Source organism: Hyperolius riggenbachi, chromosome 7 (genome assembly GCF_040937935.1).
Source record: "Hyperolius riggenbachi isolate aHypRig1 chromosome 7, aHypRig1.pri, whole genome shotgun sequence".
In the NCBI taxonomy this organism is placed as follows: Eukaryota; Metazoa; Chordata; class Amphibia; order Anura; family Hyperoliidae; genus Hyperolius; species Hyperolius riggenbachi.
Genome location: NC_090652.1, coordinates 313,738,845 through 313,759,137, shown reverse-complemented (window position 1 = coordinate 313,759,137; position 20,293 = coordinate 313,738,845). Strand labels below are relative to the sequence as shown.

Below are 20,293 nucleotides of genomic sequence, written 5' to 3'. Positions count from 1 at the left end.
TTCCTGTGGGCATGTTTACATTCACATGATCAGGTGGTGCCCCTGAGAAGCATGAAGAATGCTAAGAGCAGAAGTATGACAGAACGAGCAGACATAGAATACTTTTACTAACTCCGATGAGACTACAGCCTGTTCTCCCCGGCCTCCAGTGTGATGCACAGCTCCCTGCCTACCCTGACTGTGGAGCTGAACACTGCACTGTGGAGAGGAATGTCAGCTTCTCCCCTCCTTCTCCTGGAGACTCAAGACGGCCAGAGAGAAAGAGAGACAGACAGACACGTGGAGCTGCAGCTGTGACAGGAGTTGTTCCTTCTATAGGAGAGGTGCTGACTGTGTTTGTATGGATGCAGTGTGTGTATAAGTATGGCATTTGTGTGATGTGATGTGTGTGTGTATATATATGTGTGTGTATATATATGTGTGTGTATATATATATATATATATATATATATATATATATATATATATATATATATATATATATATATATATATATATATATATATATAATCTCTGTGATCTGTGTGTGTATACAAAGTGTGTGTATGTGTGTATGTATGTGATGTGATGTGATCTGCGTGTGTATATATAGAGCATGTGTGTTTGTATGTATATAGAGTGAGTATGTGTGTACGTATGTATATAGAGCATGTGCGTACATATGTATATAGAGCATGTGTGTACGTATGTATATAGAGCATGTGTGTACGTATGTATATAGAGCATGTGTGTACGTATGTATATAGAGCATGTGTGTACGTATGTATATAGAGCATGTGTGTACGTATGTATATAGAGCATGTGTGTACGTATGTATATAGAGCATGTGTGTACGTATGTATATAGAGCATGTGTGTACGTATGTATATAGAGCATGTGTGTATGTACATAGAGCTTGTGTGTGTAGAGGGGCAGAGGGGAAAAGGAGTTGAACTTAACTGGGGTTTTTAATTATCCCCCACAGACATTCTGTGCCCATACAGCCTCTCGCCGATGCTTCGGTCTCCACCGCTGGTTCACTTCCAAAACTTGCCACTGCGCCTGCGCACCCTTCTCTACGCTCCCGCTGATGTCGCAGGAGCATACTGCGCAAGCGCAGTATGGCCTGTGCAGTACGATCTCGGAGACGTCAGCGGAGTAAAGAAGAGGCCATGGAGGCGCAGTGGTTTTGCGACTTTTAAGTCGCAGATTCCGGAAGTAACCGGAGGCGGGGACGGAGCATCGGTGAGTGGCTGCGCGGGCACAGGACGTCTGCCGGGGACCATTAGAAACCCCGTGTAAGTTCAACTCTTTTTTCCCCTTTGCTCCCTACGGTAATCCTTTAAGGACCACAGGCTTACACCCCTAATGATCAGGCTATGTTTTACAATTCAGGTCACTGCAGCTTGCTGCACGGCCATAGAACTTAGCACACATTTGAATCTTGCCCCCTTTCGTTGCCACCAACAGAGCTTTCTGTTGGTGGCATCTGATTGCCGCTGAGATGTACCGTATATACTTACATATAAGTCAAATTTTTAGGTCCAAAAAAGTGGTCCTTAAGTGGGCGTGTTAGCTTATATGTGAATCACCAACAATGTTGTGCCCCCTGCCAAACATATAATACAATTATGATGATCAAATAGCCCCCTCTTACACAAACGCTGCCCGAGTGCCCCCAGGCATTGCAGAGCCATGTACAGCATAACCGCGTCCTTCTTTACCTAATCAGAGTCCCGCCCCCGGTCAATGCACAGCGGCCTGTGCTTCCTCCAATCAAGCGGGTGCCCTGCCCGGCATTAGCATGGTGATACACAGCGGTGTGCATCTACTCTCTGGCCCGCGCTGACGGGATTCAGCCTGCTTCTCCCTTGCAGCCTCTTCTCTATGAAGCAATAAACAGGGCGCCATGTAAACGGGAATGTGAGGGAGAAGTAGTCTGCATCCTGTCAGCGTGAGCCCGCCGTGTCTGCACCGCTGCTGCCCCCACAGTGTCTTATACTTACCTGTCCTGTAGCATCCTCCTCGCGGTGTCCATCCATCTTGCTGTATTCTAACAGCTGCATGCACACGTACATGCTAGCGCCCCATCTTTTGTGCTAGGTACACACCATACAATTTTCTGGCAGATTTACCTGCCAGATTGATTATTTCCAACATGTCTGATCTGAATTTAGATCGATTTTTGATTCTCTGATTTTTTTCAAATAGTTTTTTCGACCTTTTTTAATTGATTGTCATAGAACTGGAAAAAATCGATTGAAAAAAGAGATTGAAAAATCAATAGAAATTTGGACCTGTTGATAATAATTGATCTGGCAGGTAACTCTGCAAGAAAATTGTAAAGTGTGTGTACCTAGCATTAGCTTTTTCAGCTATTTGTATCATCTCGACTAAAAAAAAAACTCTGACAGCAGAGTAGGTAGACAAAATACAGAGCAAAATGACAGCCTGGCTCAGGCGCAGCCAGATGACATCACTGTAACTGTACACTACCACAGGCTAATTTGCATACTGCACAACGATTAGAGAAAGGAGCTTCTTGAGGAAGGAGGGGCTGAAAGGAAGTAGAAATCAGCTGGATGGCACTGTAAACTTGACAACCAACATATGGCTGCACTAGAATGCAGTAACAGAAATAAGGACATCTGACAGGTATATTACAGCAAACCTATTATTATTTATTAAGGCAGTATTAAGCAACACATCGGATATTTTTACAGTATCAAATTTTAAGGTCAGTTCCACCTCAAACAATACCATTTACCTGGAAGCCTTGCTGATCTCTTTGGCTGCAGTAGTGTCTGAATCATACCAGAAACAAGCATGCAGCTAATCTTGTCAGATCTGACAATAATGTCAGAAACATCTGATCTGCTGCATGCTTGTTCAGGGTCTGTGGCTAAAAGGAAATAAATATGGCAGCCTCTATATCACTATCGTTACAGTTGTCCTTTAATCCCTGAGAGCCCCGTCCTCCTGCTGCCCCGATCACACACACAGTGTTTGTTTATAATGGTGTAATAGTCACAGGGAAAATGGCAAAATCAGTCAGACCGCTGCACTGCAGGCTTTCCTGAGATCCTTTCCTATGACAGTCGTGTTTTCTGTTTGGTTTTTAGTAGCGTGAGTTTATTTGCAAAATATTGACCTAAAATGAGCGCAGAAGGCTGGATATAGCCGCACAGGATATTGCTGCGTTTTGAAACATTGACCACGATTGAGAAATCTCCCAGCGGTGATTTATCACCAGGGAAAAGCTTGGGATTCAGGATTTACTGTGAAGGAGCAGCAGCCAGTTATTACATTCAGCTGAGTGTGAGATTACGCAGCTTACACACTAGATCATCCCTGGCCAAGATGATTTGTGGACCCTATCAACTGAGAACCTGTCATGTGTACACCTGCCCCACATCGATTAGGTATCCACCAATCAGATTGCTAAGGACAAATGAACGCACACGCTGCTCATTGGCTGCCAGCCTCCCTCCTCTCCGTAGAACAGCACACATGGCTCGGCTGTAGCTGAACAGTGTGCGTTTCCCTAATGACTGATTAACAGTGACTGTAAAGTAATGAAGGCTTAAAGCGGACCTGAACTCAGAACTTCCTCTCTGCTCTAAGATACACAACAGAATAATAACATTTACAGAATTACAGTTGTGATTAGTCACAGATGAGGGGGAATTAGAAAGGCTAAACTCTCTAAATACATACAGGGTGCATTTCTCTACGTTTCCCTTCTGTCCTCTGCAAGATTTCAGGTCCAGTTCAGTGAAAGGCAATACCTTTCTTTACTAGTGTGGAGTCGTCACTCTGCAGCTGGTGGCATTGTCACTCTGCTGCTGGTGGCATTGTCACTCTGCTGCTGGTGGCATTGTCACTCTGCTGCTGGTGGCATTGTCACTCTGCTGCTGGTGGCATTGTCACTCTGCAGCTGGTGGCATTGTCACTCTGCAGCTGGTGGCATTGTCACTCTGCAGCTGGTGGCATTGTCACTCTGCAGCTTGTGATATTGTCACTCTGCAGCTGGTGGCATTGTCACTCTGCAGCTGGTGGCATTGTCACTCTGCAGCTGGTGGCATTGTCACTCTGCAGCTGGTGGCATTGTCACTCTGCTGCTGGTGGCATTGTCACTCTGCTGCTGGTGGCATTGTCACTCTGCTGCTGGTGGCATTGTCACTCTGCTGCTGGTGGCATTGTCACTCTGCTGCTGGTGGCATTGTCACTCTGCAGCTGGTGGCATTGTCACTCTGCAGCTGGTGGCATTGTCACTCTGCTGCTGGTGGCATTGTCACTCTGCTGCTGGTGGCATTGTCACTCTGCTGCTGGTGGCATTGTCACTCTGCTGCTGGTGGCATTGTCACTCTGCTGCTGGTGGCATTGTCACTCTGCTGCTGGTGGCATTGTCACTCTGCTGCTGGTGGCATTGTCACTCTGCAGCCAGGGCTCTGGAGTTCTTACAAAAATCATCTGACTCCTCAGTTTATGAAACCTCCGACTTCAGGTACCCAAAATGGTTCAGACTTCCTAGACTCCGTAGTCTAAGGCCCATTTCACACTTGCATTAATAACCAGTCTGTTCGTGGAACGGATACTGTATAAACGGAAGAGATGCGAACGGATCTAATGGAACCATTCCCATCTGTCCGTTTTAACAGACCTGTTCCGTACGTTCTGCTGAACAGACTGCAAGTTTCTCGCAGCACCTATTTTTCTAGCCCGCTGAGCCCAGCAGAACGAAGCTGAAGCGCTGCATTGGGGGCAATGAGAGAGCGGAACATTTCTTCACACTAGCAGTGAGGAGCGACAGATGAAAATACGAACGGGTTCCATTGGGATTTCATCCTCTTAATTAGTGCAGCAAAGCTAATGTGTGCGGGGGTTAAACTTACCTAGCAGCCGACTTCTTTAGCCCGTCCCACGGAGCATCCCACGCTGCGTTCCAAGCAGCTGTCACGTGACTACAATCACTTCCCCCTTCCGGGTTGAAGGAGGAAGCGTTGTAGTCATGTGGCGCGACTTGGACCATGACCTGGGACGCAATTAAAGGCAGAAGACAGAAGCCTGGGTAAGTTCACCCACCCTCACCCGCCCTGCTGCAGCAATGTGAGTGAGAACAGATCCAATCAACCGGTGATCAGATTGGTTTTCACGGATCCCTTTGCCAGTGTGGACCTCACGGATCCGTTGAAGCTGAAACCGGATCAGTTTTACCGGATTAGTTTGGCTTAAATCACCAATGTGAAATGGGCCTATTACTTACCAGGGATGTGGATTTGGTACAAATGTCTACCGACTCCGACTCCTCTGTTTATGAAACCTCCGTCTCCAGGTACCCAAAATGGCTCTGGCTTCAACTCCCTGTCTGCAGCTGGTGGCATGGTCTCCTCTGTCGGTGGTGGCATTGTGTTCCTTGCTGCCTGTCTGTGGCATGGTCTCCTCTGTCGGGGTGGCATTGTCACTCTGCAGCTGGTGGCATGGTGTCCTCTGTCGGGGGTGGCATTGTCACTCTGCAGCTCGTGGCATGGTGTCCTCTGTCGGGGTGGCATTGTCACTCTGCAGCTGGTGGCATGGTGTCCTCTGTCGGGGTGGCATTGTCACTCTGCAGCTGGTGGCATGGTGTCCTCTGTCGGGGGTGGCATTGTCACTCTGCAGCTGGTGGCATGGTGTCCTCTGTCGGGGGTGGCATTGTCACTCTGCAGCTGGAGGCATAGTGTCCTCTGTCTGGGGTGGCATTGTCACTCTGCAGCTGGAGGCATAGTGTCCTCTGTCTGGGGTGGCATTGTCACTCTGCAGCTGGTGGCATGGTGTCCTCTGTTGGGGGTGGCATTGTCACTCTGCAGCTGGTGGCATAGTGTCCTCTGTCGGGCTGGCATTGTGTTCCTTGCTGCCTGTCTGTGGCATGGTCTCCTCTGTCGGGGTGGCATTGTCACTCTGCAGCTGGTGGCATAGTGTCCTCTGTCGGGCTGGCATTGTGTTCCTTGCTGCCTGTCTGTGGCATGGTCTCCTCTGTCGGGGTGGCATTGTCACTCTGCAGCTGGTGGCATGGTGTTCTCTGTCGGGGGTGGCATTGTCACTCTGCAGCTGGTGGCATAGTGTCCTCTGTGTCGGGCTGACATTGTGTTCCTTGCTGCCTGTGTGGCATTGCCTTCTCTGCAAGGTGGCATGGTCTCCTCTGTCGGGGGTGTGGCATTGTCACTCTGCAGCTGGTGGCATGGTCTCCTCTGTCGGGCTGGCATTGTGTTCCTTGCTGCCTGTCTGTGGCATGGTCTCCTCTGTCGGGGGTGGCATTGTCACTCTGCAGCTGGTGGCATGGTGTTCTCTGTCGGGGGTGGCAATGTCACTCTGCAGCTGGTGGCATGGTGTTCTCTGTCGGGGGTGGCATTGTCACTCTGCAGCTGGTGGCATGGTGTCCTCTGTGTCGGGCTGGCATTGTGTTCCTTGCTGCCTGTCTGTGGCATTGCCTTCTCTGCAAGGTGGCATGGTCTCCTCTGTCGGGGGTGTGGCATTGTCACTCTGCAGCTGGTGGCATGGTCTCCTCTGTCGGGCTGGCATTGTGTTTCTTGCTGCCTGTCTGTGGCATTGCCTTCTCTGCAAGGTGGCATGGTCTCCTCTGTCGGGGGTGTGGCATTGTCACTCTGCAGCTGGTGGCATGGTCTCCTCTGTCGGGGGTGGCATTGTCACTCTGCAGCTGGTGGCATGGTCTCCTCTGTGGGGGGTGGCATTGTCACTCTGCAGCTGGTGGCATGGTCTCCTCTGTCGGGGGTTGCATTGTGTTCCTTGCTGCCTGTCTGTGGCATTGCCTTCTCTGCAAGGCCTAACCGTTGCCTTTTTCTGATGTCCAAGACCTGAGTTATAGATTACCACACACTTGTGCTATCTGCTTTTATGCTTTGCTATGTCAGTCAGGCCTCTGTTTTGAAATAAACTCTCAGGTCAAGTTATAAAGCCTCCTAACACACACGGTATGTTTATAAAGCACAGCATGTTTTCATAAGCCAGACATATAAACCCAGTGTCCTGTCTGCTCTGTGAAATGTTTAGTTTATTAAAGAGAACCTGAACTGAAAATAAAAAGTCAAAATAACCATACACAGGTCATATTTTCCTCCTATGTAGTCTACTAATCAATCTTTCTCCTCTCCTGCATCCCATTTGTCCACTGTGATCAATGGATTTCTCCGTCCTCCATTTTAAAAATGGCCATTACCCCCTAATACAGCTTCCTGGTCAGCACAATGTTAAACTGTAATATCACCCTCTTGAGCCATAGGGAAACATGGACATTACCTTGCACATTCAGTTGTAACTGACAGCTGCTGATATATAACTGACAGAAACTGGTATATTTCAGTTCTGACAAAATATTGCCAGAACTGGAAGGGATCACTGTAAGAAGAAAATGGTGAGCCTCTGAGAGGAACTGATGGCGAGGAAAGTATGTAATATTCATTTGCAGCTACGTCATGGTGTTTATTTTAAATAATTTTCCTCGCTTCAGGTTCCCTTTAAGCTTCTCCATTTTGAGCTGTTTTTCAGTCTTATACATGTACTGTCCATGTGTAAGCCAACTAATCTCAGCACTCCGGCTGCCAACAAGAACCCCAGATATGCATAGTACATACACCGTTTATTTGCTACACTTTGGGTTTCGATCTAGTGATGGCTGATGGAATAATATCGTGACACGCTCCCCCCAATACGGAATTCTTCTGGTCTCCCTGAATCACTGGCTACTCCTGCATGTCTTGCTGCTACTGTCTACACACGGTGGTATGTTGCATGATGGGGGGCGTTCAGCAGAGACTCTACACACCTCACATCCTCTCCTCAGTGCAGGTAACCCTGTAGGGAGACCACATGGATATGTACATGGTCAGAACACAATGCAGTGCGAATGGACTGTATGTGGCTCTGCATCAAACAGTTTGTCTTGTAACTGGAAGTATTAGAAATAGCTCAGGTGGTCTAAGTTCTACTTTGAGAAGTTTTCATGCCGTGTGCTCGCTGGATGAGGACGTTCTGTCACTAACACTAAACTTGGGAGAAAACCGCCAATAAGTGAGTCAAGCGGTGATGCAAAAGATTTCTGCTAGAAGAGACTGAGGAATGTGAGGGAGCAAAACAGAAGTTCGGAGATAGCCTTTTTATATTATACTGTATATACACAGTAGACTGACTGCCCAAATCACAGGGGGAATACTTGACCAGTGTGTTTATTTGCTGCCTCTTAGCATACCTCCCAACATTTTGAGATAAGAAAAAGGGACACTTTAATACACACTCCTGCCACACCCCTAACCACGCCCCCACCACACCCCTCACCACGCATGTCACAAAGAATTTAGAAGCAGAAAATGTAATTTTATCATTAAAACCTCTGTGGTTCCTTCCATCATTAGTTTTCCTTCATTTTGACATTTGAAAAGAAGAAATGTATCAGTTTAAATAATGGGAGTAAAGTTTAGAGTCAAACACATTACTCAGTAGAAGAATACAAATATTTCCATAGATCTGTACATCAGTCCTGAAAGAGGGACAGATGGGGAGAAAAGAGGGACTGGGTTCCCGAACAGGGACAGTTGGGAGCTATACTGTTAGTACCACCTATGATTTCAGCTACCGTCTCTGGAGTTCTGATGCTTTCCCAGCGCAGCCTTCAGACCTCATTCTTGTCATCACCACCGAAAATGACATAAACATGGGTACTTATACATTAGTCCGCCTTAGAAATTGCCTGAAGTCCATTTCTGTTTCTCCTGGACAGCAAGTGTTAAAAATAACTACAGCTGTTAGCAAATAAGCTTGTCAAATTCAGCCCAATATCCTGAAAAGTAAAAAGAAGGCAAAACGCTCTTATCTGGCTGAGAAAACACTGCTGATATGCATTTTAGTGCTAAAAAGTTCAAAGGCCAATTACATCTGTTGGTTTTGCAGCTCAGCAAGGCAGATTTTACATCAGACTGGCAAGACTGCTGTTCAGAATTCAGTCTTTACCCATACACTTAGACTTGCAGCAGATTCGACCATCAGACAGATTCCTGTCAGATACCTGGCAGGTTGATATCTGATGTGAGCTACACACTAGGAACAGATTTCCAATAGATTTCAGAATCAAATCTATTGAAAATCGATGGAAATGCAGTGTTGTGCAATTTAATCCAATGCAACGCTATGGGCCATTGATCTGCCGCCAGCATCTGATCAACCTAGATTTTCCGTCCAGACCGAACGATTGAAATCGGTTGGAAATCGGTCAATCAATCATGCTTCCTGCTGCATCTATTTCTAGCCGATTCGATCACAGCGGTTGAATCTGATGTATATCGATGGCAGAAATCGACTAGTGTATGGGCCCCTTTAAAAATGAAGCTCCTTAAACTGTAAATAAAAATGACTTTGTTCTGTGTTACTAATGTTCTGTTTACATTTGGTGACACACATACAACTGATTATCTCTTAAGTTTATTGTCACTTCAGGTTTGCTTCAATCGTAGTTTTTCACTGGCATTGTTACTGGTCACAGAATAGCACATTACATATAATGCATTGTGCTCTACTCGTCGTGCGGTAAGACTCAATGCACATTCTTCTGCTTAGTGAATCTACCCCATACTTCCTACATGTAATAGTCTTGGGTGGACTTGGGATTTTTGCTCTCACTACTAGAACACCTTCCTTGTTGGATTCAATCCAAATACAAGTATGGCAAAGTTTATTTATGCTGCCCCTTTTTGAGATAAAAAAAAACTTCAAAATTTAAAGTTAACTTTTTCTATAACTCAAGCTCATCATCTCATGTAGATTTATCTCAATTCAGCTAAAATGAACCTGGGAGTGTACTGAGCTCTCTCTATTGTTTATCACAGCTCTATTCGCTGACATAATAACTTTATATAAACAGAGGCTGAGGGTTTCTCTGATGGAAATGTAGAGAAGGATATAGACAAGAAGAGGCGAATGTATGGAAGCATTCCTGTGACTCAGCCCATAAAGAAGCTGCTTTTGCTCTGATGGGGCAGAATGTTGGAGATGTATATATGGACACACTGATGGCCAGGATGATCGTCATGAGTGAAGAGTGCGCTTCCTGTCTGTGGCAGCGGTTTTATGATGTCACTGGTCAGGCCCACAAGGGGTGTGTCTAAGACCAGGCCTTATAGTAATTGACTCAGCAGCTGTTCCCACTGCACATATTCAGCACTCTGTTATGTAAAACATCAGTCATGCCCGGTGTGGTTGCTTAATTTATAATACAGATGGCAGCAGAATTTGATGAAATAATACTTTTTGCCTGGGTTTATGCAGTGACATTGCCTGCCGTTCACAGGCTGGATATACTGGCTTTTAGTGCATGTTTCTTCCAGTATAATTCAGATTCCTGTTCTGTCTTTGGATGTGCCAGCATTGCAGGCACCAGGGAAGTGTCTCGGTACATGCGAGCCGTGGGTCGTGGTTATGCCTCTTCGGAGGACGTCTGCCTGTGTAGGAGTAGTTGCTATGAACCATATCATTAGTGTCGGTTGCTGCTCATTGTCCATGCATTCTCTGGGATGTCTTCTCTTCATTATTCACCAGATAGTGCACCTATAATGGCTGGTATGTGGCTCCGGCCTTGGCTTGTCTTCTAGAGTCATTCCATCTTGCTTCCAGTTGCCGGGAGACCTCCACCTGCCGTGCCGTCGCTCCGCCCTGTTGGGTCACGTTACTCCAGCCTGCACCCGCTTTAATCGTTTTTCTGTTTTGTTTACAGCTTGCTGGATTACGATACAGAAAACCTGAATTCAGATGAGATCTACAGCTCGCTCCGCGGAGTCACCGAAGCCATCGAGAAGTTCAGCTTCCGCAGCCAGGAGGATCTGAATGAGCCCATCAAGAGGGACGGAAGGAAGGACGACTTGGTGAGTATGACTCAAAGCACAGCTAGGCAAACAACTCTGCAATACAGTTGTCCTCCGATATAACACAGAAACAGCTGTGATTTTATTTACAACTGGAAGGTGGAGCAAACCTTAATGAAAACTGCTTGGTATGATGAATGTGTGCACAAGTTTTCCATTTTTGTGCCCTTTTGATTTAAAGTAACCTGAGACAAATTGGGAAAGGATTTTTACTTATCTGGCGCTTCTTCCAGCCTCTTGTAATCTGTCTCCCGAGCTTCTCTCGGTCCCATCCGCTGTGCAGCTGTCAGCCCTGGCTGAGTCGCAAACTACTGCGCATGTGTGGACCCTTCTGGGAGCGTTCTGCGCTTGTATGGTTCTTTAAGACTGTAATTGCGCTTGCACAAAGCGCTCCCAGCAATGGTAGCGCAATGGAGGGAACGCCCGCAGCATGCGCAGTGGCCCAATGGAGGGACCGCCCGCAGCATGCGCAGTGGCCCACAACCCAGCTGGTTTGCAGACTTCACAGCAACACAACGGAGGGGACCGGGAGGATGCCAACGGAGCTGACTGATTACAGGGGGCTGGAGGAAGCCCCAGGTTAGTAATAAATCCTTTTTTTGTCCATTTGTCTCAGGTACACTTTAACTCATGTTTTTTTAGTTACCTGATAGGTACAGGAAGTGTGTTCCCTGCATTTGGTTCCTACAGTGTATGTGAAAATGACTGTTGGTTTCCCTGGAATGTTTATTTTGTCTCCTAGTGCCATTTACAGGGCTGATAAGCTACTGAAATGTAACATTGGCAAAATACCATCCACATATGAGGGCCTGGCTGCAGTTATATCTCTCAGGAAGAGCTATACTAAGCAAATGATTCCCACACACTCTTGTATCACATGACTAGAGGAGGTGACAGGGGGCCAATGGGGCAGTTTAAGAGAAGGGGGTGACACAAGACAATCATAAGATGGTAAAACGTGTCTATACAGTATGATGTTATAACAAACCGGTGTGATCACATAAACAAGTAAACTTCCTGGCAGGCTTGCCTAGTACAAGATTCCTGCTTTGGATAAGTTCATGTTGGGATCTTTTCATACATTATTTATGGTTCGGGGCTGATGTGTGGTTTTTTTTGTTAATGAATTGTATGCCTTGCAGGTGTCGCGGGACGCTGGCATGGCGTCCCCTGTGGGTGATATCCGGGGAGGAACAGACATGGTGGAAGGAGGACGGATGGCCCTGGATAACAAGACGTCACTGCTGAATACACAACCACCTCGCGCGTTCAGCGGGCCCCGTGGACGAGAGTACAGCCCCTACCCCTACTCAGATTCTATAAACAGCTACGACAAAACCGCGTTAAAGGAAGCCGTGTTTGACGATGACATGGACCAGCTGCGCGATGGTAGGTGGACTCCGGCAACCTCCTCCTGATCCCCCGGAAACTCCTTCCTCCGCTTCATTCTCTGCCCTTCTCATTTCTCTTATAGTTCCTATTGACCATTCGGACCTGGTGGCGGACCTGCTGAAGGAATTGTCCAATCACAACGAGCGGGTGGAGGAGAGGAAGGGTGCTCTCTGTGAATTGCTAAAGATTACACGAGAAGACAACCTTGGTGTGTGGGAAGAGCACTTCAAAACCATCCTCCTCCTCCTCCTGGAGACGCTAGGAGATAAAGATGTGAGTTCTGTAACTGCTCTCAACAATCGTTCCTCTTGACCCCTCCCCCTTATTTTTCATTTTGCTGGTGGTGTTATGCCTCTAAAGGTGCTATCACTAAAAGCAAACTTCACAACCTTTTGTATAGAAAGCTTTATTAATTAATATTGGGAAGCGCCAAAAGCTTTAATAAGGTTTTGCATATACTCGCGTATAAGCCTAATTTTTCAGCATAAAAATGTGCTGAAAAGTTCCCCCTCGGCTTATATGCGAGTCGGTGGAGCAGGATTTGTTACTGGCAGAGGAGTGTAAGGATTGTGCATTAGTGATCCTGCTCTTGCCAGCTGGCTCCCTGCTGTGTCCATACCCTGCATCTCCTTCAACATGGTGTGCAGAGTGCGCTGCTCAAGACTACCTGTGTCCCCCAGCTTGTGGAGCGGAGCGTGCAAGCAACGTGTCACAGTGCAATGATCGGGGACTCTTCCTGTGTGGCAATCGCTGTCTCATATCTATGACGTGATCTAGTGGTATCTTGGGACACAGCTATATCATCCTTGTGGCACATCTGGCTATGGGGAGGAGGCTGACTTGTACTGGGGGCACATCTGGCTACTGTTGAGGGGGCTTATACGTGAGTCAATCACTTCTTCCTAGTTTATGAGGGGAAAGTGCGTACCTCGGCTTATATGCGAGTATAAACGGTATTCTCCTACAGATGGATCTGCCTTGCCGTTCTGGAGTCTCTGGATGCTAAATGCTGGATATTACTGTGCTGGAGATCCAGAGATTTTTAAGCACACCTGAAATGAGTGATATGTAGGCTGCCATATTTATTTCCTGTTAAACAATACCAGTTGCCTGGCAGCCCTGCTGATCTATTTGGCTCTGTATCCCTCTCACTTCAGGGTGCTTTAACATTTGAAGATGGTCAATGAAATATTAACCCCAACTTGCATGCAGATTTAATGCAGATTGTGTGCTGTTTGCATTTGGGCCAGTCAGATTCACTTCCTGCTAGTTTGCACTTCCCCATTTCCAGGCTGTGTACAGTTTGCATTCAATTTAGGCCAGCAGTATTTGCATCTCATTAACCACTTCTGAACCTTAGCTTGTATCACTCCTCCTGGCCATCAGAGGGCGCTGTGATTTGCTGCCTTTCACCTCTGCACACACCCCGTGGGTCCTCATTCTGAATCATAAGCAGGAATTCCCAGCACACATGTGGAGAACGTCACATGCTCTGTAAGCCCAGACTAGGCGGATTAGCACTATGGGCTTTGTTTAAAAGAAGAATTCCATCAGGCATTACTTAGACGTCCGCTTAAGTCCTGCTCAAAACATTCCCAGGATATTTAGCATTAATGTGAGTCTAGTCTGATTTCAGCCCCTGTGATGGGATGGCGATAGGTCCCAATCTGCACTGTGCATCAATGCAAAGAATGAAGGGCCGGTACACACTGAAAACCGTAAACGCAAATGTGCTGCCGTGCAATCGCGGTTCTCTCTTTTTTCCAACACCCATGTTTTAAGACAGTAAGGGTGCGATTGGCGGGGTGTGAAAGCACAGTTGTGTGTAAAAACGCGGGAAGAATTATAAAATGGGAGATCACAAAAACTTTGCATAGCATCACGTTTGCAATGTGATTTTCTTGCGCTCCAATAAAATGAACCCAATCGGAAGTGCAGGAATTATACAGCAGGCACGATTTTTGCGACTGGGTTAAATAAAATCGGACCACAGTGAAGGGGGCACCACAAGCCATGGTGCCCTTCTGATCGGTAAAGTGCAAGTGCTTCAGTATGGTAATGGAAGCGCATGCAGTGTGCAGGTGCCCTTCATGGGTTTTGGTTTTTTTTCCTTATTTTAATTTAGCAGAGTAGTTCTTTACATGAGTACAATTGTTGGGGGTGATAGAAAACACCCTGCAAGACAAAACACCGAGACAACAGGACAAATGGTCCAGTACGCCACAATAGTGGTAGGAGAAAGGAGGTGGGAATGGAATAATACTCACAAAGTTTGGTTGCAGAAGGGCAACCGACCACTGTAGGCAGGTGGAGATGTGTAACCCCGACTCCACTCGGGTTTCCAGGGAGTGCTGGAAATGGTCGCACTCTTCTAACAAAAACACAGCCCGATTGACCTGAAAGGTGGTAGGAACCATCAGGGATCAGAAAGGGATGATACCACTCCTGAAGGAAGGTAAAGGCACAAGGTAGGGGGGAAGAGGCTCCCAGATGTGATCAAATACGATAAAACCAAATAGCCGCCTAACTTGCGGCTAGTAGCATCTTTTGGCACTTTTATTTGGCCTGAGGAAGTGGGCATGTACCCACGAAACTTGTTGCTAATGCATAATAGTTAAATTTCATCTAATACATGAGTTTGTCTTCATTGAGGTAAGCCACCTAACCCTTTTCTTTTTTATTTTGTTTTAACATATTTTATCACATCTGGGCACCTCTCCCTCCCCCCACCCTTTACATATGAGAGCTATGATCATGTTTGCAGTTAGCTGTTCCCAGCTATACAGAACAGTGCTTATAAAAGTGAGTTTTGACGCGTAACTGATGACAGGTTGATGAGTTAGTCGGCTACTCCATTCCATGCTGTGTTTAGTTGGGCCGAGGGGAAGAGACTAATGCAGCCATTGCTGAAGGGGAAGTCACATGACCATGCCGGTGCATAGCTATTGGCTGTATCTAGCAGTACTGCTGGTTAGTACAGGAGAGCGTTACAAGCATTGAAGCCGTCCTGGAGTATTCTCTCGAGGAAGGGACACCGCTTTCACTAGGGATGATCAATGACATGCAAATATTTCCGAGTTCATGCAGGATTATGTGCATTTTATGCAAATATATGCAGCTTAAAAATGGACCAATCAATTTAAACCTGGGTGGGAGTTGATGGGTCCATTTTCAAGCTCCATAAAAATGTACATAATTACTGTGATGTCATCATGCAGCAGTAAGCGAAAAAGTTTTCACAGCTCACTTTTAATCCACAGTTCTGTAAATTTGTAAACCGCTAAATGTAAGCATGTTTTAATGTCTGTAGCTCTACTAATTCAGGTGAAAGGTTTGGGTAATGGTTGTGGATTGTTCTATTGCACCTAGGAGTAATTCCATTCTTCCATTCTCGTTTCCCAGCATGCCATTCGAGCCTTAGCACTACGAGTACTGAGAGAAATCCTGAGGAACCAGCCGGCCAGGTTTAAGAATTATGCCGAGCTGACGATCATGAAGACTCTGGAGGCACACAAGGATTCCCACAAGGAGGTAAGCGGAGTGGCAGGGCACACAATGGGGTGAGGAGGGCAGCTGTCCCCCCCAGGCCCGGATCACGTATCACAGGAAAGGCTTCTTTTACTGAAGAGTTGCAGGCGATGATCAGATGAGAATAAGGGAGTAACACGACCCCTGTATCTGTTCACTGATACACAACAGGGCGGAATCAACCCCCCCCCCCCCCCCCCAGCATGGCGGAAGAGACGTTTGCCTGTTTGAACATAATACCACTGTTTTCCAACCAGATCTGTTGCTGCAGCCACTGCGCTGGGACCCTGTGCTATCTACATGAGAAACATTCCAATTCCCAAAGGGTTTAAAAAGATACATTTATACACTCTCCACACTCCCCTTATCTGTTACAGTACATGTAAGCAACCATAAACCGTTATTGTAATTGAAATGAAGCCACCCAGGTGAAGGTACTATGTGTGCAGCCAACAGGCAGGCTCTGCATCTTCAAGATGGGAATCGGGTGGGACTTTTAAGCTGCTCCATTCTGCTAGTCACAGCACTGGGTGGAGTTGCTGAGTAGAGATGGCCCGAGCTGTTCACTTGCGAACACTACATGTGGAATGACTTCGGGGTCACTTCCGTGTTTGCAAGCTTTCTCAATACTGCGCAGGTGCTTTCCCAGGGGCCGCTCGTTCTTGATCGCGCACCCGCAGCCGGGAGCGCTCTGTGCATGCTCATGACGTCGTGCGGAGCGCTCCCGGCTGCAGGCACGTGATCAAGGACACGCGGCCCCCGCGTCAAGCGTCTGTGCAGTATTGAGGAAGCTTGCAAACAAGGAAGTGGCCCAGAGGTCATTCCCCATGTAGTGTTCGCAAGAAAACAGTTTGGGTCATCTCTACTGCTGAGCTCTGACTCTTGAGGAACCACCTGCTGCTGTCCAGATACAGCTCCCATCAGGCCTTGCAGTGTGATTACAGCAAATAGTGTAATATGTACTGGTAAATGGTTACTAGATAGAGTAAATATTAATACTCACAAACCAGGGTTACCATTAGGCAACCACTGTGTAGGCAGGTGGGGAGATTTTCCTGACCCCACTCAGGAATAAGAAGTCGCTATCTGTAGATGAGAAGAAGGGGGTTCAACCCTCCACCCAGGGTGGACTCAATGTTATGCAGGAGAACAGAGGCGCCAAAAGGATAAAAGGAAGCTAAATGAGCTTAAAAACCAAATTCTTGGTAAACAGAGGAGGTAGTGGTGGACTTACCTCCTCCAAGTAGACACACAACGACTGTAGTAAAGACAGTCAATATGTGACAGAGGTGCCTGGCTTTTTTACTGACCACATATGCTATTGCTCCGTTGTTATTGCCTGATAAAGCGGGATCAAACCTGCGAAACGCGTTGCATATTTGGAGTTCATAAATAAAATATATTGACTGTCTTTACTACAGTCGTTGTGTGTCTACTTGGAGGAGGTAACTCCACCACTACCTCCTCTATTTACCAAGAATTTGGTTTTTAAGCTCATTTAGCTTCCTTTTATCCTTTTGGCAACTCTGTTCTCCTGCATAAGAGCAAATCCAACAACACTATAGTGAATTCCACAGTAATAATGCACGGTTGTCAGAAGGTTGAGGGGTTTGGGCCTGGGTAGCAGGAGAGACATTGAAGGAAGCACACATATACTGCGATATTATTAACCTCTTGACGACCAGCTAATGCCGATTGGCGTAAACTGGTTGTCTGAGGGTTTCCATGGAAATGGCCGCTCGTTCGAGCGGCCTTTCCATGTCAGTTCACGGAGGGTGTCTCCGTGAACAGCCGGAGAGCCGCCGATCGCGGCTCGCCGGCAAAATGTAAACAGGCGGGGAAGAAATCCCCGCTGTTTACATCATACGGCGCTGCTGTGCAGCAGCGCCGTAAGGCAGATCGGCGATCCCCGGCTTCTGATTGGCCGGGGATCGCCGGCATATGATAGGCTGAAGGCTATCCTTCAATGCGCAGGACGAAAATCCGTCCTGCGCAGCTCACAGGGGGAGGGAGAGGGCGAGACGGCGGAGAACGCTGCGGAGGGGGGCTTTGAAGAGCCCCCCCGCTAAGCAAATGCAGCCGGCGGCGATCAGACCCCCCCAGCAGGACATCCCCCTAGTGGGGAAAAAAGGGGGGTAGTCTGATCACCCTGCTGCACTCCTGATCGGTGCTGCGGGCTGTCGAGCCCACGCAGCACCGATCACTGAAAAATCCCCTGGTCGGCAAGTGGTTAAAGACGAAAATAACCGAATGACAAAATTGCTTATTTTTTACAATTTCACTTTATAAATGATTTAGTGTGTGCCTGTTGTAAAATCTTTCCTCTCCCGAATTTACATTCTGACATTTATCACAGGCAGCTTTACATCTTTACAGCAAGGTTCAGCTCTGCGGAATGCTTGTTACTCAGGGCCAGTTCACACTGGGTGATTTTTCAGCGATTTGCTGATCACTGTCGAGCAGTTAAATGCTGCTGCTAAGGCAAGTCAATGGTAGTGTTCACACTAGCGATCGCCAGTGATTAGTGATTTGCTGATGCATGCAGCATTTATGGAGCGATTGCATTTCAATGTTATAGAATCACAATAACGTAACTCCTAAAAGGCTTTCCTGTACACTGATCGGCGATCAGCAAAACGCTACCAAAGAGCCCAGTGTGAACTAGCCCTCAGTGTTCTGAAGCCAGTAACCTCCCAGAATGCTCTTGGAGGTGATGGCTGCATAATAAACAGCCTTGGCTGTGACATCACTGGGAGGGTGGGGCTACATAACCATATACAGCAATATATAGATATAGAAAGTGTTTCTGATGCTGAAACCAAGTGCATGGTAGAATATTGGTAATTAATTGGCTTTTGGATGGAAAGGAATATATTGTATGTGCTAACATGCATATTGTGCGTAACAAAGCAGAAACGTGCAATTTAAAATTGCAAGGAAAAATGCATTTGTGAATGTTTCATACCTTCCTGTCTGGTGCAGCTGGTGCAAACCTTCACCGACAGCTAAAGAAAAGTCTGGATTTGCTGTTAATAAAGGATTGGCATACTCTGCAGTGTGGGCATGTAGCAGGAGACGTCTGCTATGTCCAGCTCACCTCTGTGCCGGTCCCTCCAGCAGCTGGGCCTGCAATGCAGGAGGACGCAGGGAGTCCAGCTCACCTCTGTGCTGCTCCCCCCAGCAGCCGGGCCTGCCATGCAGGAGGACGCAGGGAGTCAAGCTCACCTGTGCTGCTCCCCCCAGCAGCCGAGCCTGCAATGCAAGAGGACGCAGGGAGTCCAGCTCACCTCTGTGCCGCTCTCCCCAGCAGCCGGGCCTGCCATGCAGGAGGATGCAGGGATTCCAGCTCACCTCTGTGCCGGTCCCCCAGCAGTCTGGCCTGCCAGGGCGGGAGGACGCAGGGATTCCAGCTCACCTCTGTGCCGGTCCCCCAGCAGTCTGGCCTGCCATGCGGGAGGACGCAGGGATTCCAGCTCACCTATGTGCCGGGCCTGCCATGCAGGAGGACGCAGGGATTCCTGCTCACCTCTGTGCCGGTCCCCCAGCAGTCTGGCCTGCCATGCAGGAGGACGCAGGGATTCCAGCTCACCTCTGTGCCGGTCCCCCCAGCAGTCTGGCCTGCCATGCAGGAGAACGCAGGGATTCCCCCTCACCTCTGTGCCGGTCCCCCCTGCAGCCAGGCGGGAGGACGCAGGGATTCCAGCTCACCTCTGTGCCGTTCCCCCAGCAGTCTGGCCTGCCATGAAGGAGGACGCAGGGATTCCAGCTCACCTATGTGCCGGTTCCCCCTGCAGCCAGGCGGGAGGACGCAGGGATTCCAGCTCACCTATGTGCCGGGCCTGCCATGCAGGAGGACGCAGGGATTCCTGCTCACCTCTGTGCCGGTCCCCCAGCAGTCTGGCCTGCCATGCAGGAGGACGCAGGGATTCCAGCTCACCTCTGTGCCGGTCCCCCCTGCAGCCAGGCGGGAGGACGCAGGGATTCCAGCTCACCTCTGTGCCGTTCCCCCAGCAGTCTGGCCTGCCATGAAGGAGGACGCAGGGATTCCCCCTCACCTCTGTGCTTGTCCCCCCTGCAGCCAGGCGGGAGGACGCAGGGATTCCAGCTCACCTATGTGCCGGGCCTGCCATGCAGGAGGACGCAGGGATTCCTGCTCACCTCTGTGCCGGTCCCCCAGCAGTCTGGCCTGCCATGCAGGAGGACGCAGGGATTCCAGCTCACCTCTGTGCCGGTCCCCCCTGCAGCCAGGCAGGAGGACGCAGGGATTCCAGCTCACCTCTGTGCCGTTCCCCCAGCAGTCTGGCCTGCCATGAAGGAGGACGCAGGGATTCCCCCTCGCCTCTGTGCTTGTCCCCCCTGCAGCCAAGCCTGCCAGGTGGGAGGATGCAGGGATTCTAGGGTGAACAGTCGCTGGTTTGTTAGATTTCTGATTAGATTCCAGGAGATGTTGTGTTCTGCTGCTTGTCCTCTCCCGTGCCTCCTCCTCCCTG

The 20,293-nt window shown here is 48.2% G+C and overlaps 1 protein-coding gene across 36 annotated transcripts in view; it reads left to right on the top strand.

Moving 5' to 3' along the window:
• CLASP1 (cytoplasmic linker associated protein 1) overlaps window positions 1-20,293 on the top strand; it is a 320,170-nt gene that overhangs the window by 270,531 nt on the left and 29,346 nt on the right. For all 36 annotated transcript variants that reach the window (XM_068246166.1, XM_068246161.1, XM_068246163.1 and 33 more), the window contains 4 exons: window positions 10,736-10,883; window positions 12,026-12,272; window positions 12,358-12,548; window positions 15,678-15,806. In XM_068246166.1, the coding sequence (XP_068102267.1) occupies window positions 10,736-10,883; window positions 12,026-12,272; window positions 12,358-12,548; window positions 15,678-15,806 (715 nt within the window). The remainder of the gene's footprint in view (window positions 1-10,735; window positions 10,884-12,025; window positions 12,273-12,357; window positions 12,549-15,677; window positions 15,807-20,293) is intronic.